This window comes from Vespa crabro, chromosome 6 (genome assembly GCF_910589235.1).
Source record: "Vespa crabro chromosome 6, iyVesCrab1.2, whole genome shotgun sequence".
In the NCBI taxonomy this organism is placed as follows: domain Eukaryota; kingdom Metazoa; phylum Arthropoda; class Insecta; order Hymenoptera; family Vespidae; genus Vespa; species Vespa crabro.
Window position 1 is genome coordinate 3,171,023 of NC_060960.1, and position 23,340 is coordinate 3,194,362.

Here is a 23,340-nt window from a genome sequence, read left to right on the forward strand (position 1 = left end):
CAATTTTGTTTCTATTTATTTGATTAGGAAAAAAATTTGTTTACTTTTATAATCGAAATGAGAATTTTTCTCAAGTGACGAAAGAATGAAAAATGTACTAATATTAAAATGATACGATACGTAATTTTTCTTTTTATTTTTGTAATTTTTATTTTACGATTAAAAAAGACTTACGAATCAAAAAGATTTATCGTATAGAAATATATTTAACAAATATAAACATAATTTTTACAATGAATGTATTATTTATATACTTCAAAGTACGCAAAGTGAATAGTAATGATCAGTACTAAAGGGAACACGTCAATTTGAGATTCCGATTGAGAGAGAGGAGTACTTTTAGATCGCGTTTGCTATCATTTCGAATTCAGTTTGGTGATAGATGATAGAGAAAAAAAGATGAAACACAAAAAGAGAAAGAAAATGAGAAAGAAGCAGAGAGAGAGAGAGAGAGAGAGAGAGAGAGAGAGAGAGAGAGAGAGATAGAAAGAGAGACTGAAAAAGAGGAAAGTAAAAAAGTCTCGAGAAGGTGCAATATCGTAGAGAGAAAAGTCGTGAGTCACCAACCAGGATGATAGTTTAGAGGAAAAATGAAATTGGTAAAAGGAATGCGCAGTCGAATGAGAGGATCGGTCATTGGTAGGTTATTCAGCCTTCAAAAGAGATAAAGTACGAAGAACTACAAAATAATGTAGGAAGAAGAATTTTAACAAGCTCATAACTTACTCACGAATTCTCGATATTTCGTTTTTATTCCATTTTTATGACGATTAGTAAAAATGTAGTCGTTAATTATCAAAAACATTAAATATTAATATATATATATATATATATTTTGTTATTTCAATTACAATTGCTATTAACGTGTTATTAATTAATGAGGATTATTCAAATATTTTCACGTAGGTGATATAAACAATATAATGTATAAGTATATGATTATATGTTTAAAATTATTATTTTAAATAAGAAAATTTTATTGTAAACAATATGATAAAATTTATTATTATTAGAAGATATATTATTATATCTAGACTAGTTTATACGATACAACAATGCTCCAAAAAATTAATCTAGGTGAATGGCTAAGTGTTACCAAGGGTTTTTCTTTTCTTTTTAATGTCCCTTTTATTATCGATATTATTATCATGTTCGGAGGTACTTTTCAACCGCGTCAAAGCGCGTAGTAATGTAGGTTACGATCGTTCAGGCCATTCACCGCAAAGGTGTGCTCTTTAAATACGTGCTATCGTGTATACGTGAGCAAGAGAACAAGGCTGGATAATGATGAAACGAATTGTTCATTGAAGCACGAAAGCACACAGTACTCTAAGTTCTTAGTAATCTTCAAAACGATTAAACGAATATGATACAATATTATACACTCATACAATTTATTTTCAATAAAATATCTAGATATGTGTACATATGTATGATAATTTGTTTTCAACGAAGTAACATAAGTTTTATATAATTACTATTCTTAATTGAAACGTGATAACATGATTTATTATTACATATTATGTTATTTAATCTGTATATTTCTTAGAATTACTCATATGATACGTAAAATTAATTTCCTCATTTAGATCTTTCATACTAAACCATAAATTATTTCATGCTTTTTTATTATTTCCAATCCAATTAACCACGAACTCGAGTTATGCGGTAGTGTTAAATTTCATTTCTTCTCTCTACCTTTCTCTTCTTCGTCTATCTTTTCCAAGGCAATATACAAGGAGTGATGTTTGTGGAGCAATAGAAAGTAGAGAGGTGATTCTTGAGGTCTTTCAGAGACAACCATCGAAGCATGAGGGGAAGGGGTGCTCTCGAGCGAAGGTTCGAAGAAAGGACTCGAGGGGGTGGTTTGCCGTTTATTAAGGCTGCTTCGGTCTCGTGAAGAGATCGAGTCTCGCTTATTAACCTGACCTTGGCTTCTGCTCTTCTACTACACACCGAAGGCACAGCCTTCCTTAATTGAAACGTTGTTAAGGGCGTATATAAAGATTAGTTGGAGACGTAAAACTTCAATGAAAGATAGTACGCAATATTTATGGAAAATATTGTGTCTATAAATATTCTAAAATGGAATACAAGTAAGTATTATGACTTTAATATTTTGTTAATTCTAATATCGATATTGACTAATGGCTGAGTACCGCAAGAATTAAATTTGATATATGTGGTAGTTACAATGAAAATTAATACGTATGAATATGTTCATATATTTCTTTTTGATATATATATATATATATATATATATATATACTATATATATATATATATATATATATATATATATATATACTATATATATACTTACATATACTATGTATCATTTTAAAAGATATATCCGATACTCTATTGATTTTATAAACAAACGTTTCAAATAAATGTTGTTAACTTTTGAGGGAGAAATATAATATAATATTTATCTTAAAAAGAACGCTATTACCAAGATATAGAAGTCATAACAATTTTGTAAAACGAAGATCGATACTTTAAGCCAAACAAAAGTTATGAAGAATATCAATACAAATTGAACCAATGCACGTACAGTGTATCTTTTTATCGATATTTCATCGAGTTATAGCTATAATAGTTATACTATTGTAATAGTATGAGACACGGCACTTGTTATTTGTGATTCGTGATTTGTAATATATTAGTATTATAACAATGTAATTTAAATTGTTTGAACGATCAATTCATATTTCTACTCGTTTAATAATATTTTTTCAAACCACATCTTTTCTTCTAGCGAGAAGACGCGTTAAATGTTTCTGTTTTCACGTTAAAAGAAAAATAAAAAAAAAAAACAGGAAAAAGAAAAGAAGGAAAAAAGGAAAAAGAAAAAAGCAGAGAGAAGATAGAGGCAACTTTTTGTTACAGAAGGAGAACGAGGAAGAAGGATCGAACGATAACTACCGAAGAGAAGAGAGAAGAGGGTTGGGAGTATTACTGATCTTCACTACGCGGAATACTGAGAGAGAACTCTGCAAAGAGTTTAACGCCTTTAACGCCTCGTGAAAAGAAAGGGCGCCTCGTTAGGCCGGCTGTTTCGATTCTTCAAGCCTCTTCGCGCGTGAAAAAAAAAAGAAAAAAGAAAGACTATGGGGGTAGAAACATCGAGACCGAACATTCGCTTTTTCTAAAAACGTTTTCCTTTTATTCTTTCCTTCTCTTTTCTCGTCCACGTAAAAAGAAAGAAAACAATTAGAGAAGAAGAGAAAAGGCCGTTTGGGAAAAACGCGAGAACGTCCACGTTTTCTCTACGTTGGAAATAAAATGTAAAGTGTTTGGAGAAGAGATCCAACGAAAGAAAAAAAAAAAGAAGAAAAAAAGGAAAAAGAAAAAAGATGAAAGAAAAATAAAGAAAAAAAAATAACGAAAAGAGAGAAACACCGGTTAAGTATCGACGCATACGTCGCTGGTATAAATCCAACCAGGTTCGATCGATCCAGCCACAACTTTATTTCATCGTAACTCGCGTACAGTTTCACTCGACAACGAAGAAAAGTGGTGGTGAGAAGTGCGGTCGGGGAGGATAGTAGGAGAAGGGGGAAGGGCAACAGGAGTGAGGTTGTCGATTGATGGACAATTTATGTAAACTGCGAAACTTCGTTACCACGTTTGTCACTATTTTTACGCAAACGAGTGCAACGCAAATGAGTCCTTTATGAATGGCAGAGCAGTAGTGACGTCGATCGGGGTTGATAGCAATGGCGACTTTGGTAGTCGATCGATCGACCAAATTAAATATGGAGTTAAATAGCCAATCAACCAGACGAATTTTCGAGGTCGGTCTGTACATACGCAGTAGCCTTCATTTCAGTATTCGTAAAGTAATTTAGTCGCAGCAAAGTGCACACTTAACGGCGAGATAATTACGTCATGAAATTAATCGACGCATCTCACGACGACCCTTTTCTTCTCCCTGCGTTCTCCGGTCATTACTGGGAACTAACGAATGAGTTTTCAATCCTTTCCCTCCTATTCCCCATCATCCGAACACCGCTCCTATTGGTATTTTTATCAATCTAATTACAGTTATCGTTAGCTTCGTGAAATTGGCTACGTGAAATCTTGTTTCAATAATTTTGAAATCGATCAATATTTAAAGCTATTAGTCGAATAATAATGCATCATTTAAACGCATATTGAATAGTCCGTGAATTAATTTATCCACGAAACACAATAGTTAACATGGCAATTACTGAATGTTATTGGAATTACAATAATACTAATAAAATTTCCTTGATGACAATGTTGATGTTTTATGATTCAAAATTTTTCATTTGAAAACAATGCAAATATATATTTTACTAAACATTGTTACATTTCTGTTTTTCTACGTTTAAAGAACTTTGAAGGAACAAACGTATGTAATATTGTACGGAAACGTAAAGTAAAAACAGCGGGATAATGATCACTCTGACAAAAAGTGTTCGTTCCGAGCTTACACGAGGCAAGAATTAGTTACAATGATTTCCCTGTCGTTTTTAGGCGAGAAGAAACGGGAAAGTGCCGAGGTTTTCTATAACGAAGGACGAAGGTTATGTAATTCCTCGTCTCGTTTAGTTAATCTTGAAAGAGTCATTACGATTCTTTTTTCACTTCCCATCCTACACCTTCTCTCTCTCTCTCTCTCTCTCTTTCTCTCTCAATCTTTCTCTTTCTCTCTCTCCCTCTCTCTCTATTTCTATTTTTCTTTCTTGTGTTTCGTTCCTGCACGCGCCAGTATGTTGTTGTTTTCGCGATTCGTTTTTTGTTCTTTCCAAATAGCAACCGCCACTTCTTGGTACATTAACCTCGACGGCTGGAGGATTTATGTTGATCCCTGGAGGTACTCGAAAAGTACGGGCGAAATAGAGAGAAAGAGAAAGAGCAAGGAAGAATGAAATTGAAAGCAGAAATTTTCCGAGTCCGCAAATCGACGTACTTCGTTATTATTTTACCAGTTTCGCCGCGTTGAGTTTTCGTTCACGCTCCAAATTTCCTCTCCACGGGAGAACTCCTAAAGATTTATGACAAAGGGATAATTTTCTTTTTCTTTTTCTTTTTTTTTTAGAAATTTTTTCTTAATTAATAAATTACAAAAAAATAAATGTTATTGCGAGAAAGTTATATATTTATAAATCGTATAGGAGATAAAAATTACTTCGAACGTTTAGTTGTTTTTGAAGATATAGAAAAATTACTTTCCTCTAATTATTCATTTTCTATAATTATTTATCCGGATATTAAAAGATGGATATCGATGATAACATTATCAGTATGTAAGCGTTCTAAAATCTAAATCAGGGATAGGTAAGTAACTTCTTCTCCGTCGCTAGCTGCACAGTCTACATCATCAATCAATCCGTTCCGCCACTACTTAACTTTACTAGCCGCAACTGCATGCACTTTGTTAGAAACAAAAGCTGTGCCAGCTCACGAATCACGGCGATGTCAAATAGTATGGATCGTCTCTTCCCATCTTAACTAAATAGATATACAGAAGATGAAATCATTTTTTCCACCCTGCCAGCTGCCAATTTTCCACCCCTTCCATAGATGATAGACAATATATTCGTACAGTCTCGTAACGTGTATTATTTATTATAAAAAAAAAACTTAAAAATGTCTTATAAAATAATAAATAGTATTCACGATCAACATTATCAATAATGTATAAAACGATGTCTCTCTCTCTCTCTCTCTCTCTCTCTCTCTCTCTCTCTCTCTCTCTCTCTCTCTCTCTCTCTCTCTCTTTACAAATGCAATATTAATAATTCTGAAAAATTAATAACTTATCATATAAATATATCGAATCATTTCTTTGACATATTAATTAATATTTACAGATATATACTTTTCGATATCGACAATGAAAGGAATCGAGGGAATCTATACGAATATAGTCTATTAGTAATATTTTTCTCTCGCTATTTGAAAACTTATTTACATCTTATCTCGAAAACATGTATAGTACATATACACATAGTATATAAACATGTATATACTATGTCTATGTATATTAGGGACTTGCGGCCTTGCACCACTCGTCTTTTGCTCTTTTCTCGTGGTAAGCACTCCCGGTAATGCGCTTCTTGGTACATTAACCTCGACTTACACACAACGTTCTCCACTCTGTTCGTACAAACACACGCACGTATGCGGAAGAGCTTGTACACTCTCAGAGAAACACGGGGGAACTTCGCATGAAGGCAACATCCACGATTTAACCTGGAACGACGCGAACGAAACATCTTCCTCGTCGATGAACACGGACCATTAAAGCTTATAATCCAACAAAATCTCTTGCGATTTTTTTTCCCTTAAAAAGGTCTTCACGCTTTTTGCGATCGATGATGACAAAAACTTTCTACGTTCGATTTCGAATTTTAATTTATTTCTTTTCTTTTCCTTTCTTTTTTCTTTCCTCTTTTTTTTTTCTTTTTTTTTTTTTTTTTTTCTTTAAAGTTCTTCACTTGATTATGCGACATCACTTTGCCTCGTTAGATCCTTACATACGGAGGTTAATTCTGTCTTTCGCCTATTTTCTATCCTTTTCTATCTCATCCTCTTTTCTCAGAACAACGATAAGGGACGATACAACAGCTACCCCAGGGAGAAGCTTTCCAAGAGCTTCCAACCATTTCCTAGGATAAGTAAGCCGAATAACCGGAATTTCTTACGATAAGTAATGTACTGGACTAAAAATCTAAGGGAAGGTGAAAGAGAAAAACAATAATGCATTACATTAAATGTATATATACAAATATAAAAGAAAATTTCAGGATGGATACACTGGAACTACTTTAATAAAGATTGCTGTTTTCAGAAATTACTTTAGACTAATTTTATATAGCTTGAAGGGGTAATATGATAAATCTTCTATATCGCTTATCAAAAAATTGAGGTCATCTTTAGTTTCTGTAATAAAATTTCATTTTAATTTTACATTAAATGTTGCAGATAATATCAAGTTAAAGAGAGAGAGAGAGAGAGAGAGAGAGAATAATCAAATGGAAAGATATATATCTCGTATTTTTTTATTAATAAATGAGATATATTTTTGATAAAAAATGATTTTAAAGCAAAGTTTTTCTATCGCTACATTTAACTTTTCAAAATTAAAATTTTGAAATAATAATAAAACAATCACATACAACGTTTCATCTTGTGTATAACTATAAGTGATGAAAATATAATAAAAATATGAAATAATATGAAAGAATGATGAAAATATGAAATAATATGAAAGAATGATGAAAATATGAAATAATATGAAAGATTGATAAAAATATATTATTTATAAAGGTTACACACATTTCATCGACTTCGAATGGTTAACCCGTGAGTAAATATATTCTTCTAGTTATTTCAGTCTAGTATAAAGAGAATAAAAGAGTATGGTTAATATCAGATATATTAAAAGAGGAAAAACGAATATTATCCTTTACGCGAAGGCAACTCTCTCAGATGGCTAGAACAAGATGAATAATCTGCGAAGCATAGTCAAGAGAATAGAAGTACAACCTGAGAATAATACTATACATATACACATGCGCACATATACGTATGAATTAACATATACGTATAATCGTTATATAGACATACATACTACCAATGATTTTAACCATAGGATACCTATTTTCTTTCAATGTAGCTGCTTTCAAGAATCCACTCAACGATGCGTTAATATTTTCGACGTTTTGAACAACTTAAAGAATCTTTCACATTGATATAAATAGAGAAATGAATACACCTATAAACGTCATTTTCGTTATCTTTTGCACGGCATCACACTTCGCTCGAAATTATTGGAAGAATGCAGCGACAATTCATAATAGCATGCTTTCCATTTCCGTTCCGACCGACCTTCGCATCGTCAGCCAGACATCTCTTTACCCTCTCAACACCCTTATAACCCAACCCTTCTTGACTTCAGCTCTTTCCTCACTCTTTCCTAGTCACAGCTAAATGTTATTACTTCGGCCGTTAAAGATAATTTCTATCTTTCTTTCTCTCTCGTTTGTTCATCCAAGGTATTCAGCTTTGCACGACGGTTTCTCACTTCGGTCTTGATGGTAAATTCATTAAATACACACGAATTCAACGAGAAAAAGAAATTATGAGAATAAAAATTTTAAATGGATGTGGATGTACAATTCGTTAATTCATTCGAGAATCGTTTATGAAAATATTATTATATGTAGATTCTCTTAGAACGTTAACGGTTATTGTTACTTTTGTTTTGATTTTGAAAAGACAATTGTGATTAATATTTATCTTTCGTATTTCGTTATGGTATATATAGCTTACAGAATTGTAAATACGTTTCCTACTGTCCAGCAAAAATATTGCTATGTTTGAAAAAAAAAAATTAATTTCGAAATGATCTCTATGAAAACATTTCGTTATACACATTTGTAAAGAACAATATATCATAAATGGATTTTATTTTAGATAGAACGTAAGAAAAATCGAGGATAAAAAATATTACGCGTTCGAAATTATAAAGAACTATTTAAAACACTATTTCTTTTTGTATTATGGATTCTATTATGGTTTCTTTTTATCAAGGAAGCCTAAAAAAACATACTTCATCTACGCAACGAAACCTACATAGACCGTAGGAATTATAAAGCATCCTTGATGAACTATGACTGGGAGAAATAATTAACGCAGTCGCGTCGGTTAACCCATACGACAACGTACACCTCTGTCGCGTACTACTAATTATTGCACTTCTGACAATTACTTTCATAATTCGAGCTTGTCCCACTTGCCGGCGTACTATACTTTTGATAATAATTATACGCTTTCCGTTGTTCCCATCTCTTTTTCCTTGCTTTTCCTTTTTTTCTTTTTTTTTCTTCTTTTTTTTCCCTTCTTTTTTTCTTTCTTTTTTTTACCTTTCTCTTGCGAGATAGCGCAGCTAATTTTTCCTTCCGTCGACTCGAGCGCATAATAAAATTTCAAAGGAGCGAGACGTAACGAACTGCAATTTCGAGATTTCTCTTTTTTTCCTTCCCCAATGCCAAGAGTAGATACGCAATATTTCATTAATGTTATAAAAGAAAATAATAAAACATGGAATGAAATTTTTACAAACAGAACAATTCAATGTTCTATTTTCTTCTCATTAGATCGAAATTGTATAGAAAACATTAAAGAAGATCGAGAATTATATTTCTCGATTAAACATAAGCGTGATGAATTATTTGGTAAGATATTTAAAAGTTCGAAAGAAATTCTTGGATAGAATTTCAGATGGTAGGAGGTAAACCATTGGAAAACCAGGACGAAATCGAGCTAGGGTGAAGTTCGATATAAATCAGACCGAATCTATACCCTTCCTTTTTCTTTTCTAGCTCGCCATCTTAGTCGGATGCTGTTCTTCGTAGTATCTTCCATCGGTTCTTCTCTTTCTCTCTCTCTCTCTCTCTCTCTCTCTCTCTCTCTCTCTCTCTGCCTGTCTATCTGTCTGCCTGTCTGTTTCTCTCTTTCTCTTTCTCTTTCTCTCTCTTTCTGTCTGTCTCTCTGCCTCTCTGTCTCTCTGTCTCTCTCTTTCTCTTTCTCTCTCTTATTTTCTATCTTCGACTCTTTCTACCTCTTATCCTTTCCTTCTTTCTCTCGTTTTCTTTCGGTCTCGCGAGCTCCACTCGGACACGTAATTACAAGTCTTAGGTGGAGAACTTCCAGTGCTCGCGGCGTTGGCGTGCCTGCTGACCCAGCGCTCGAAAAGAAAAGCGGCCCTCTGTAAGAAATCCGGATAACTCGACTGCCTCACTGAGTCTCTTTTCCTTTTTATCATTCTCTCTCTCTCTCTCTCTCTTTCTTTATTTTTCCCTCTCTTTATTTTTCCCTCTCTTTATTTTTATCTTTATCTTTCTTTCTCTCTCTTTCTCCCTTACTCTCTTAATCTCTCCTTATCTCTCTCCCTCTCTGTCTCTCTCTCTCTCCTTTTCTCTCTCTTTCTTTCCCACGATGTTCCTTCGTAAAAAGAAGAATCTTCGCTTGGTGAAGCTTTTCTGTGTTTCGTACGGAAAGAGAAAGGAGTCAACGTGTCCAACGAACGAGTCGGAAAAGTTTATCGTCAGAAGATTCTCATTAGCTTCATTGAAATGTCTTATCTTTTTTAGATTCTTGCCTCTTTGATAAATCTTCTTTTTGGCGCGATAACGAAAGAATAAAAGAAATTTAACTAACCCGTTTATTACCATTATTTTCAATTTATTATAGTTTGTAAATTTATCGAACTTTTATTTTTTTTTATAATAAAGTATATTTTATTATAAAATATTTACATCGATATGCGGTATTTGGAATAATTAATAGATATCGCGGAATTCACGCAATCGTTGGTTGAAATTTTAGGTGGTAAACAACCTTATTTTATTTACATATGTCTTCGTATCGCAAACAGTCAACGAATCCATTTAATTTATATTTTACCACCAAATAGGTAGTTCATATTATCGAGTTGTTTTAGTTGTCATTACCTATAAATATTTAATTTTTAATAATAACATCATAATGCATTAACAAATAAAACAACGAAAAATATCTTAAAACAAGTTCTTAAAACGATATATATATATATATATATATATATATATATATATATATAATAAAAATCTTCAGTTTACTAATGACAAAGCATGAGAACATTAATTTGCATAATTAGCATAGGTAGCGGAGAATTCACATAATTCAAACATCAAATGTAATTGTTTTTAAATATGTATAGTATGGCATCATAGATGATAAACTTACTGATTATTTTAACAACAGAATTCTAATTGGTAACGTTAATTTTATTAGCAATTCATTCGGTTCCTTGTTGTCAGAATTATTTAACAATACCGTTATTTAGCAAATTGATTAAACATATATTTCTTTGAATTCTATAATTTCAAAGATATTTAACGTGATAATAATTATCATTCTGTTCTTATATACATTTAACTCTAAAATAATATAATCAATGTTAATTTCATTATTTTCATCATTGAATTGTGATAAAATTCTTCGGTAACATTCGTGATTGAAATATGTTTGCTAATTTAAGCGGTGCAACGAATTATAACTATCTGTAATCGTGCAATACTAATCGAAAAGATCACATATACATACATACATACACACACACACACACACACACACACACACACACACATATATATATATATATTTATATTTTTGATAGACAGATATAAATTCTATTTACTTCAGTCGGTATTCAAATTGCATAATACACACAGTGTTTATGACGGATACTCCAAAAACTCTTGTTAAGCACGTCGCAAGAAGAAATTATATTAGTTTAATGAGCAATGTTTAATATATGCAAATGAGAGAAATGTATCTATATTGTGTGTGTGTATATATATGTGTATGTATAAGCGTATATAGATTCAGAGTAATTCCGAAAATTAATTCGTGCCGTTAATGTCACGTGCGATGAGTACGACGAACTTTCGGCGTTCTCGTCGAATATTTTATCTATTTTCTATCACCGTGTGGTTGCATTAACGAAATTTACACTTTATTAACTTTAAGTTATTAAAGCACGGCCGGGTGTTGAGCAGTGTAACGATCCTGCCGCGGTAAACGGACCGAGTAAACTTTGTAATTACACTCTATAAACGAAGTAATTACTACTTCACACATACACATACATATTAGTATTTTAAAGGTATATCATATAACGAAATAGTACATAATAGACAGCACGGTAATCAAATCGTTACTATTTTATTGTCGACAATGTATTATAAAATCTTGTATTTCACTGAAGAAACAACAAGGAATTTGCTATCGCTTCTTTTTGCTTTTTCAACAAACAGTAACTGGTATCTTAAGCACATTACTGTACTTTCCGATACAATCGATGATAGAGTCATGCCAATAGAAAAATATTTATTCTACGCTTCAATTCATAAAAGGTCATATATGATCTTAAATAATGCAAATGTTTGATATATTACAACATTCGATATTAAATTATTAAGTTAATAAAAGGAATTATTTCTTATGAAATTGTGTTTAAACTCTGCCTTAGTAAATTTATCTAACACGAAACAATTTGTGATTTATGATTTCATATATCAATCATACAACAAAGAAGGAATTGTTATCTAACATAAACATATGTATACAATAACGCATACAGTATTAGTTTAAATATTGTTTTCCAATAAAAAGAAAGAAAAATTATTTAATCCAGATAAGCTGCCGTTAATGCAATTACAATCGTAAGGAAATCCAGTTGATTAATTTATCGATGACAAGTGTATCGAAAAAGAAGCTGTTCTGAAGCTGTGTGAAAGGAAAGAACATTATCTCCTTAGAAATTCGATATAACGATAATTCTTGTTAAATTCCCATGGTGCATTTATTCAATAGAATTCCCTCGAGTGAATTGATTACTAAAAGCCATGCCTTTCTTTTAACGTCGCTTTACATCGTTTGAACTTCATGAGTTTTTTTTTTTCTGTCAACAAACCGAATATACGCGAGATTTAAAAATAGCGGAAAAATAAAATATAAATAAAAATGGGATGTGCATGTGTGGGACCGTGCATGACAAAGTCAATATTTTTTTTTTATTTTATATATATATATATATATAAATTTTTCAATATTAAACGATTGATCAAGTTCATAACTTCTTTGCGAATAAACTGTTCGATTATTATTATCATTATGTACCGAAGCAACGAGCGTTGCACGGCCTCGCGGTATATAATAAGTTTAATGCAGTACCTAAATAACATTAAGGCAGTTATTACTACGATAATGAGCTCGTTGATTACGTTCGACTAATCGAGTTATTCTCTTCGCTTGCCTAACGGAATTCACTAGGCGAATTTACTTTACATTGCTTTCAACGAAATCGTAAAGGTTATAAGGACAGACAGAACAACGCTTTTCTTTTGTATATAGTACAATATAAATAGAACTTTTTACTTTTATATGAGTCACCCATGAATGACACTCGATTTGTTTTCATTTCACTTCAAATATTTGTAATTTTCGTTTCGTGATATTTCTAAAAATCGATAGTAACGAAAGTAAAGTATACAAGAGATATAAATATTATTCATAGTTCTTATAGTTTTCTATGAATTTATATTTATCTGTAGTAGATATTGTATTTTTTTTCACAAGGAAATATATTTTCTGATTATCTTTCTCACCAACCCCTCATGCCTTTCTCTCTCGCTCTCTTCCTATCTTTCATTCCTCATTATAATCCTTAGTTACGTTTATATCTGAACTTTTAAACATAACGTGAAAAGTATAAAATAAATAATATTTCATAATTAAAAAAGATATATTTAAAAAAGGACTTACCTCAAAAGATATATTAAAAGTCGTTTTAGATAATAAATATGGATTTATGCGTTTATGTAGGTAATATTCATTTGTAATTCGACATTAATTTATTAATTTTTATTCGAAACAGCATTAATTTTTCGTATTAAAATGAAAGCTTTGAACAAAGGGAATATATTTTCTCGAGAAAAGTCAGTGAAATTCTCTTTACGAGAAAGAGAAATTCGAATTCGCGCATTCGCCTGATAGAATTCGATCGATCTCATCGTTTCTCTTGCTTCTGCGAGACGAATCGAGACGAAGCTCAATTTCATTCGACTCTTGCTAATTACTACGGCGTAAAAGATAGTAAAATTCAAGACTATTTGGGAAAAGAAAAGGGTTTCGTTCTTCCGCTCGAAAAAATCGTTTCGATCGAATCGAAAAGTCTATCTTTTAAATGGACCTTCCTACTCTAGTCTCGTGATTTCAACGTCGAAATGTCGCATCGTGTCGAAAATTTTCTTTCCTCTTTTTCGAATTCAATGATCATTCGTCACATTTTATTATCCACTTTAATTCAATTTCTATCATTAGCATAATCGTATCACGTTCACTATCTCCCGTTCGACGTGACAACAATGTAAAGCAACGAACGACAAATGAATTTTCATGCTATCGACTTATAATTATTGGAAAAGAATTAGAATAATTAATCTTTGCTTTTTTGTATTTCCCATCTTGTTTTATTATCGTTTTTATTTGTCACGTTTTATTCTTGTTGTTTAGGTTGATTTTTCTGGTATTCAATGCTAGCAGCTATAGCCTTATATTCGCTGATATAAATTAAATGGCGGAATAAAATGGAGGAAGGAGAGAATATCTAGCGAAAAGAACGGGGAAGAGAGGCGGACAAAAGAACAGGAAGCTTTCATTGTTCGTTTAATACTGTACGGTGCCTTCATTAAAACGATATGAGAAACTTATATTACTCGAGAAAGTGATCTTAGGAAAGAAAACTTTGCTTCTCATTTATAGTTGAAGTCTCGAAGAAAACTTTGAGAAAAAGGGAAAAAAAGAGGAGACTTGTTAACTAACGAGTCAAACACATTCCAAATAAACTCAAAAACTCAAAAGATATACGTACCTACCGCGTGAAAACGCCAAACGAATCCAGCATTTTAATTAGCCCAGTAATTTGCGTTGTAATGCTTACGCGAAGTGTTATTTGTTTTGATTAAAATTAAAATTGCTCGGAAGCGGGATAGCACTTCGCTTCATTTGCGAACGTTTCATTAGCCACGCGACCTGTCATTGCAGATGCGCGACTCGTTTCACGTGAAATGTGTTCGTTACGAATAAAAACAAAAAAACAGAGAGAGAGAGAGAGAGAGAGAGAGAGAGACAGACGACAGACAAAGACAGGAAGACAAAAAAATATTAAAATCAAGAGAATATTTTACGTAAATAATATTCATAATAATTAATAACACATATATTTCTATTTGGACATTTGCGATTGATGTCGTATATCTTAGGAGACGATCGATCTTGTCTATGTGATCTTTATATTCTTACTAAACCACGTTTTTCATTTTAATTGTTTCTCGATCATTCGTAATATTCACGATCATTATTCGCATGCACACATATTACTGTCCGGCCATTTACGATTGATGTCATAAATTTGTCGAAACGACTGATCTTGTACTTGTTTTCATTCTTACTAAATTTTACGTCATTCATTTTTATTGTTTTTCGACCATTCGTAATATTCACACATACACGTTCCTGTTTGGTCGTTTACAATTTATGTCGTATATTTGTTGGAACGACCAACTTTGTCTACGTATTGTTTACATTCTTACTAAACTTCGCATCTTTCATTTTAATTGTTTCTCGACCATTCATAATATTCACAATCATTATTCATACATACACTCGCACGTACGTTTTTGTTTAGCTGTTTACGATTGTCGTTGTATATTTTTCGAAATAACCGACCTTCTCCTATGTAAATATTTTTAACGTTCTTATTAATGTATACGTTTTTCATTTTAGTAATGTCTTGACCGTCATAGAATATGGTAAGTACTTACAGTATTGTGTAGGAAAAATTTCTGCTAGAACATCGTCATATTCCTTGCATATACTCATAGCCTTTATCTATGTTTAGCAACCCTTTATTAAATAGCCTTAATCAAGGTATTAAAGGGTACGCTCCAATTGTCAGAATCGATTTTCTAAATATAATCTTAAGCGCTCAATCGACTTAAATAATTTATTTATGCAGTCTCTCCCCATCTTCTTGAATCCTCTTTACTCTCTTACTTTCTGAAGAGACTTAGAGAGAGGGATTGTTAGAGTGGTTGCTGGTGGTGACTTTTCTCTCTCGCAAATATTCTTTTTTCTTCTTTTTCTTTCTTTCTCTTTTTCTATCTATCTCTCTATTTCTTTCAAGACACCAGACAGAAAATCCTTCAGCCGGAATTCTTCGATCGACTCTCTTTCCTCCTTCTCTTTCGTGAACGACGAACGAGCTACCACGACCACGGCCGTTCTCGGAGTTGAATCCTAGTTTATATCTTGCGATATAAAGTGGCCAACCCAAGGATGAGTGGACTTCTGACTCGGCGAATATCCATTGTCCGTGCCGTTAGAATTTCACCATTGTTCAGGCTGACGCGAACAGAAGGATTCTCCAGGTAAGGGAAATAGCACGTATATTTGGAACTGTCTGCTGCTGGTCCACGTGGATCACGAGCCATCTCCACGTGCACAAGCACAAGCACAAGCACAAGCACAAGCGAGAGCATAGCGTAGATTCTACTCGAGGATTGAGGATTACATTGTTGGCTTCTCACTCTGCGTGAAAGTGTGCCTGATACACACTAGCCCTCTGTGCTTGGGCTTGACTGAAAGGAAAAAAAATAGGGAGAAAGAGAGAAAGAGAGACTGGACCGTGTTACGTGACCAGCAAACCAATGCAACTATCTCGTTTCTTCTTCCTTCAAAAAAAAAAAAAAAAAAAAAAAAAAAAGAATCTTTTTCCTTTTATTTCTCACTCCCCTTTCTTCATCCTTTATTCTCTTTTATCTTTCTTTATGTAGTCTATTAAACCTTAACATCTCCCCTTATTTAATCATTGAGATGTCTCTGAGAATTTTTATCGTTAATAATATCTTCGTTAAATTCACTAAGCATGTCGTTTTTACATGATATACATGATATATTACAAAACGATTTATTCTATCGTCGAACCGATAAGTTGAAATGTGACTTACCACCAAGTAGAAAAAGACCACAGGCTACCAATGTTCTATGATCAGAGTAACAATGGCCGATCAGTGCGAAGATAGTACCAGCAAAAATCAAGACAACAGCGATCACTTGAAACGGTGCCGAGATCCTGGAACATATATATCATGCTAATGTAAAAAAGAGAGAAAAAGTTTCAGAAACTTAATGAACTGGCAGTATAATTCATAAATATTCGGGAATTCATAAATATATCGTTTTGAAGGAGATAGCCCAAGGTATATTTCAGTACGAGGGAGAAATTCAAGTTGAAGTGCATTGATTTAAATCATATTGAATCATATTTTATGGTGAATATATGTAGATATATCGAAATAAATATACAAAATCCTATTTCTTTCAAAGTTATATATATTTTCAATATTTCTATCTGATAAATTATCTTCGATTCGTACATTGTATTAATCAACGCATTATTTTCTGATTTATATCTGGTTACGTTAAGAAAGATTCTTTTTGAACATCATTATATTCGAATACCTTTGAGAGAGAAGCAAATCACGAAAGTTTGATCCATTTCGCTACTATAACTACAACAACGTCCACGGAGAATGTATCGGTTACAAGCTGGAGAAGTTGCTTGTTGGAACTATTTGAGATCGTAAATACCAGAGTCTATATGGTACGTATACATATATACAATATGTATACGTATATATACCTATATACATACGTATGGAACAATTATCTATGTAAAACGAACGACGACAATAGCCAACGTGGATATATGGTGAATGTACGATTGCTCGAGGAAGGTACGCAACGTCCAAGCCTATGATGGTCATTGTTAGGCTGTCCACGTTCTACCTGCCTTATACGTTGGCAAGTAGAGGCAGACGCCACTCTGTATCACTGCGGATCCACGCAAATGTAGCCACGGCAAGAATTATGCGCGTAATCAGTGCCTCTTACCCATAATCTATGACGCCGTTATTATTTATTCGGTTAATCATTATACTCATGTGAATTACTCGGAACCGGAGAATATTGCACGTTGGATTTGGATTACACGAGGGAAGTATGTGCGGTGAAATTTGTTAGAACGTACATACGTAAGTAGGGAATTATAGAGATGGACAAAGTAATTGTTAATTAAATCTAATAAGAGAAATGATCAAAATAATTAGATGAAATTTCTTCATTTCGATAGATCGAACAACATTCAAAGTATGAAAATCGAAGAAAGTACCACTTAAATTTTTATTGATTTCTTTACAGATTCGATGGGACTTTCGAATTTATTTGGACAAGATATATATATCACCTAAACATGAATAGAATCTACTAAAAATTTCATTTATCGAGCAAAATTTTACTTATTAATTTTTTTACGTGTTACGTTAACGCGTCTCCCATTTTCGTCGCAAACCTTCGAACAATGTCTTCTCGTATCATTTATCAAGATTTGTAAAATTAAAAAAGTGAAAAAAAATATTTAAAGTTATCGAAGTCGATGAACTGATTGACTGAATTTCTATAAAGTACAGTCCTTTACAAAAAATGTATAGCCTTCGTCGTTCCAATTCAATAGAAAAGAAAGAAAGAACTAAATTTTGATGATCATCAGCTGACAAGTAGAGTCTCTCGATACGGACAATCTTTGTGACGAAAGAATACGTACTCTAAAAATGCACCCTCTGAAAACAAGTTGGTCGTTATACATATCTCGGAGGCTTGTTGCCTTAAGGGTGAAATATCTAGTGTGTTGTCGAAGGCGAATATTGAAAAACGGTGTGAGTGTTGTTCGCCATGTGGGTGACAGAAAGAGAGAGAAAGAGAGAGAGAAAAAGAGAGAGAGGGAAGGAGGGAGAAAAAAAAAGAGAGAGAGAGGAGGGAGGGAGGGAGAAAAAGAGAGAGATAGAGCGAGAGAAAGCGAGAGGAAGAGAGAGAGAGAGAGAGAGAGAGAGAAGATAGAGAGAGGGTAGAGAAGCTCGAACCCGTTGTGTAATAGGTACATGTATTCGTACGTATCAGGGTAAATGGAGCGTGCTAGGTAACGGTGCGTCTCTCAGCTCGCCCCAGCAACCCCTGCTTCTCCGTCCTTCTACTCTTCCTCAGCCACCTTCTTCTCTCACCCCATCTCCACTCATCCCATTTGATAAACCACGGCGATGACGTTTAGGTTTTGATCTCTACGACAATTTCACGGTATGTAAGCATTCTTGCTTTTTATTTAAAAGTTATATATAAATTATATAATATATATAATTATATAAGATATATATAATTATATAAGATATATATAATTATATAAAATATGTATATATATATTTATATATATATTTATATATATGATATACATACAGGTATACGTACTTACATATAGGGATGCATTCAATATATGTTCTATACAGGAGATCAATCGTCAAATAGAATAGGGAGAATAGGGAGTTCCTTTGTTTTGAGAGAAAAAGAAAAAGGGGAAATTGGTAAAGGAAATTGTCCTCTCGTCGAAATCTTGAATTTTATTGCTATTCTATCTTGACATCTTGACACAAGGAATTTGTTTACCAGAAGAGGGGTAGCAATGGAGGATAACATGGTGGAAATTCAATTATCAAGACGCATCCACTATTGTCAGGAAATTGCGTTTCAGACTTGAAAAGAAGAAGCAAGGATATGGTAAGTTTATTTTTATCCTTTTCTTCTTTCTTTTTATATTTTTATGTACAATAGATTTCATATTGAAATTCACCTATATTTTAACTTTCTTTTTTTATATTTTCATTAACTATAAATCGTTGTTTAAATAATTAATCGTTATATGTATTTTTGTTAATTACAAGTCGTTATTACTTCAGATTGAAAATGATGAAGCGAAGTTTGTTCTCGTGTAATCGTGGCTTTTTAAACTTCTCTCTTCGTTTGAAATTTAATACAAGGCGAGCTGTTTTACGTCTCTACGGTAAAAGGTGACTGTCGGGTAATGGAGCGTCCTTTAAAGGATGCGCGCGAGCTTCCATTTACGTTAAAAGTACTTCAACTTGACGCGTAACGAAATTCGATTTTCCGATAATTTGTCGCGAAATGTCGTAAATATTCGCGAATCGAATTTCAACTGAGATATAGTGCATATTCGTGTCTATTAATAATGCAAAAAAAAAAGACGAAAAATTTCCTCTGTCGATCTTTTGTTCGAGCTGTGATAATTTAAATTAAATATAGTATATTATAAAAATCGTTATCCAAAATATATGTGTTCTAATTTTTTCAATACTTAAAGAATCTAATGCATGCATTAATTTAAATGCATAACTAATTGAAATACCAACAAAATATATCGAGCTGGTATAATTAATTTTTTATATGATTAAGTTTCATGCTTGAGGAGAAACAATATAAGACGTTGACAATGTTTGCGAGTATTAGGTATTAGTAAAAAATAAAAATATTGTTAAGTCTTTTATCGTAGGTAACATTTTTTATATTAAAATTTTTAGATTTAAACTGAATGTACAATTGTATTATCTATATCATAAAAAGCATAAAATATTTCCTATCGATAAATGGCATTTATAATTAACATTATCAACTTACGACTATAATAGTATGGATTAATGCATTCATATATTATTCAAGCATATATAGATAACAAAAATTGTGAAATAAATACAACAAATTACTCATAATTTACAAATAAATAAAGAATATTACACTGATTCGATTATGCCATTTATTACTTAAAAAAATCTCATGAACGTTTACCATTCTTCCCAGAACGAGATATTCTTTCTGAAAAATCAGAGAGAAAAGTATATTTAAAATTCATTAAAAGTTGCTATTGGAATGATATTGAATAGTAGGAAACGATTGGTTTCGTGAAATTATGCCTGAGGTGACCGTGTTATAATTACCGTTTTATTTCATTATCATATGAGGCTAACTGACTACTAATGACATTTACTCGTTTTGGCTGAGTCGCTCTTAAACGTCAGCTGTCGTTAATAATGTAAGAAAAAAATAGATCATAGAAGAAAGAGGGAGAGAGAGAAAGAAAGAGAAAGAGAGAGAAGGATATTAATTCTCACGTCAGTGACATTCCAACGAATCTACTTATCGATTACAGTTCGACGATAGAGTATTTATAATTCATTGAATTTATTAAGTAAGTCAGCTTCGTGATCCGAATATAAGCGCTACGTGTCTTAATATGCTTTCCGTTCTTAATTCATGACATCCATTCTCACAGATAATAATCCTCGGCGTTGAATTTTAGCACGGCATCGATTTAATATCGACGACTCGACCTCATTGCGGAGAATCGAATTGGTAATGAAAGATAATTGATATCCTTGTGAAAGTTCGTTTATACGAACGACTGCAGACATAATCGATTGAGAATGGTATCGTAGATATCTATGGATATTCCTTTTCGTGAGTATTATCTTTGCTTGATATGTCTTATCGTCCTTTTTTCTTTCATTTTATTTCTTTTTTTTCTTTTTTTTTTACAAAACTTTTTTACTTATATCCTTGATATCGTTTGTTCGATAATAATCTTAGATAAAATAGACAATTTTTACGAATTTTCGAAGTACTTAACGATTTATTTAACGAAGAACTTTATCTCCATTTCAATGGATTTAAGATAATGAATAGGATCAATATACAGATATATTTTTAAAATGAATCTATGTCCATCGGCACGAGATTTAACTTGATTATATACGAGGATGGCAGCATACACATTCGGTATTATAAGATTATAACTTTATTAGGAACCACGGTGACGCTTTCGCAAAGGTAATTCGGGATAATTTTTTTTCCCCTATCCGACGATTCGATTTTCGGCGAGCAAATTGCACGATCGCGACGCTATTACCCTTTTCGCTTTTCAACAGGACAGGATCCGTATTGAGAGGAAGCTGCGAATGGATTCCCGATAATTTTCGCTAATTCCTTTACGCACGATAACCCTTTTTTAATAAAAGCTGCACTTACATACATATATCGAGACTTTGATTCGAATAAAAAAAAAAAAAAATAATAATAACAATAATAATAATAATAATATAAAAAAGGAGAAAGAAAGGTGTTGTAAAGTGCTTCCGATAATGTCCTATTCAATACATATTAGTTGTTAATGTTTAAAGAATTATTCCTTTTGAAAGTACGATCCTACTTATCGAATACGATCTATTCAATATAATAAGGATAATGAAAGATTTCAAAGAAATATATGCGAGGCTTTATCAATATGAATAATAGTACAATAAATTATATTGCAACGTATATGTGTCTATATATATTTTCTAAACTTTATTTTATTTTCTTTTTACGTAAAATTCATTAACCAAGACTTTTACACTTTATCAATATTATATTATTAATTCCGCTTTATTTTATTAACACTCGCATTTAGAGGTAACATTTATTTTTTTTTTCTTTCAGCAACGATTTAGTCTTTGAAATAGAATCTATAACTTTTCTAAAGCTCAATTTGAACATGGTCTTTCGCGATATCGTATAACAAAAGTTCTCTATATCCATTGGTAAAACAAAAGTTCTCTATATCCCTATTCTGTGGCTGGCCGACAATTACAAGGACGTTCTGTCAATGCGGTAAACGCATTCGATTGTTATCCAACGTACGCAAATTGATTGGGTTTGGGAAGTGTGCCGGACGATTTAAAAATTCGAGGGACCACGTCAGGCGGGAGCAACAATTTTGTCAGTGTCCGCTCGTGCACGCAAGAGATCTAGAAATAGGGGTAAAAGTGTATGAGAGAGAAAGAGAGAGGGAGAGAAACAGAACGCGTCCCTCGTTAATAACGGACCGTTGTCACAGTAAATAACAATAAAACTCTATTAATGTGGTAGTACCGGTAGCTACCGGTCTTGGCAGCTAGCCAGGGACATACCGGCACGGCTATTCACCCTGCAGAATACACACTGCCACCACCAATGTCGACGCCACTGCGCCACCCACCTTCTATCTGTCTCTCTGTCTGTTTGTCTGTCTCTTTTCTCTCTCTCTCTCTCTCTCTCTCTCTCTCTTTCTCTCTCTTTCTCTCTCTCTCTTTCAGGAATATCCTCACCGAGCTCTTCGCATAGCTCTACTCTCTTCCCACGTAATCCGGGACTAGCTCGTATGCGGCATTACGCATCGTGGCTAGAGCTGGAATCTCGATTTCGCTTACGAGTCGATTGCTAAGTCGTGAAATTTACCCCATCTTCTATGGATGAACGCTTGTTATATAGCTTACGCTTGTTCGTTCGTTAAATCGTCAGATATTGTAATGTTTACAAACGATTTATCATTCTTCCTTTCTTTTTCTTCCTCTTTCTCTTTTTTTTTCTTTTTCTTTTTCTTTTTCTTTTTTTTTTATAATTTTCTTTCAAAAAATTTTATTAATTGTTAGTCAATAAGGATGAGATACGTTGATTTACAAAATGTTTCGTAAATGATAGATAAAATTCTTTGTATTCTTTTACTATGTCAGATAAAAGAATTTGAAAGATTTAACAACAACAGATAGCAGGGATATAAACCCAAAATTTGAATTCAGCCATCATTCATTTACGCTTAACTACGAAGACCATAATTTTGTACATCGGCGTCAATGATAACGAACCATCAATCTTAAGATTGACAATGTACACTATTTTTGCATTAGACCAAATCAAAGATCGTGTTCGAGTTCGATTATTCTTAGGTACTAATGTCTAAAGAAAAAAAAAAATGAAAGATTGAGAATTTTGTTAAACTAT

General features: G+C 32.7%; 1 protein-coding gene and 1 long non-coding RNA gene across 8 annotated transcripts in view; one reads left to right on the forward strand and one right to left on the reverse strand.

Annotated features, from left to right (window-relative positions):
* Positions 1-23,340, reverse strand: part of LOC124424929 — a 157,578-nt gene that overhangs the window by 30,564 nt on the left and 103,674 nt on the right. For all 7 annotated transcript variants that reach the window (XM_046964562.1, XM_046964567.1, XM_046964561.1 and 4 more), the window contains one exon: positions 16,596-16,720. In XM_046964562.1, coding sequence (XP_046820518.1) covers positions 16,596-16,720 — 125 coding nt within the window. The remainder of the gene's footprint in view (positions 1-16,595; positions 16,721-23,340) is intronic.
* Positions 16,734-20,232, forward strand: LOC124424932. The gene is made up of 3 exons (XR_006942390.1): positions 16,734-18,777; positions 18,984-19,251; positions 19,431-20,232. It is a non-coding gene; the product is annotated as an uncharacterized LOC124424932 (long non-coding RNA).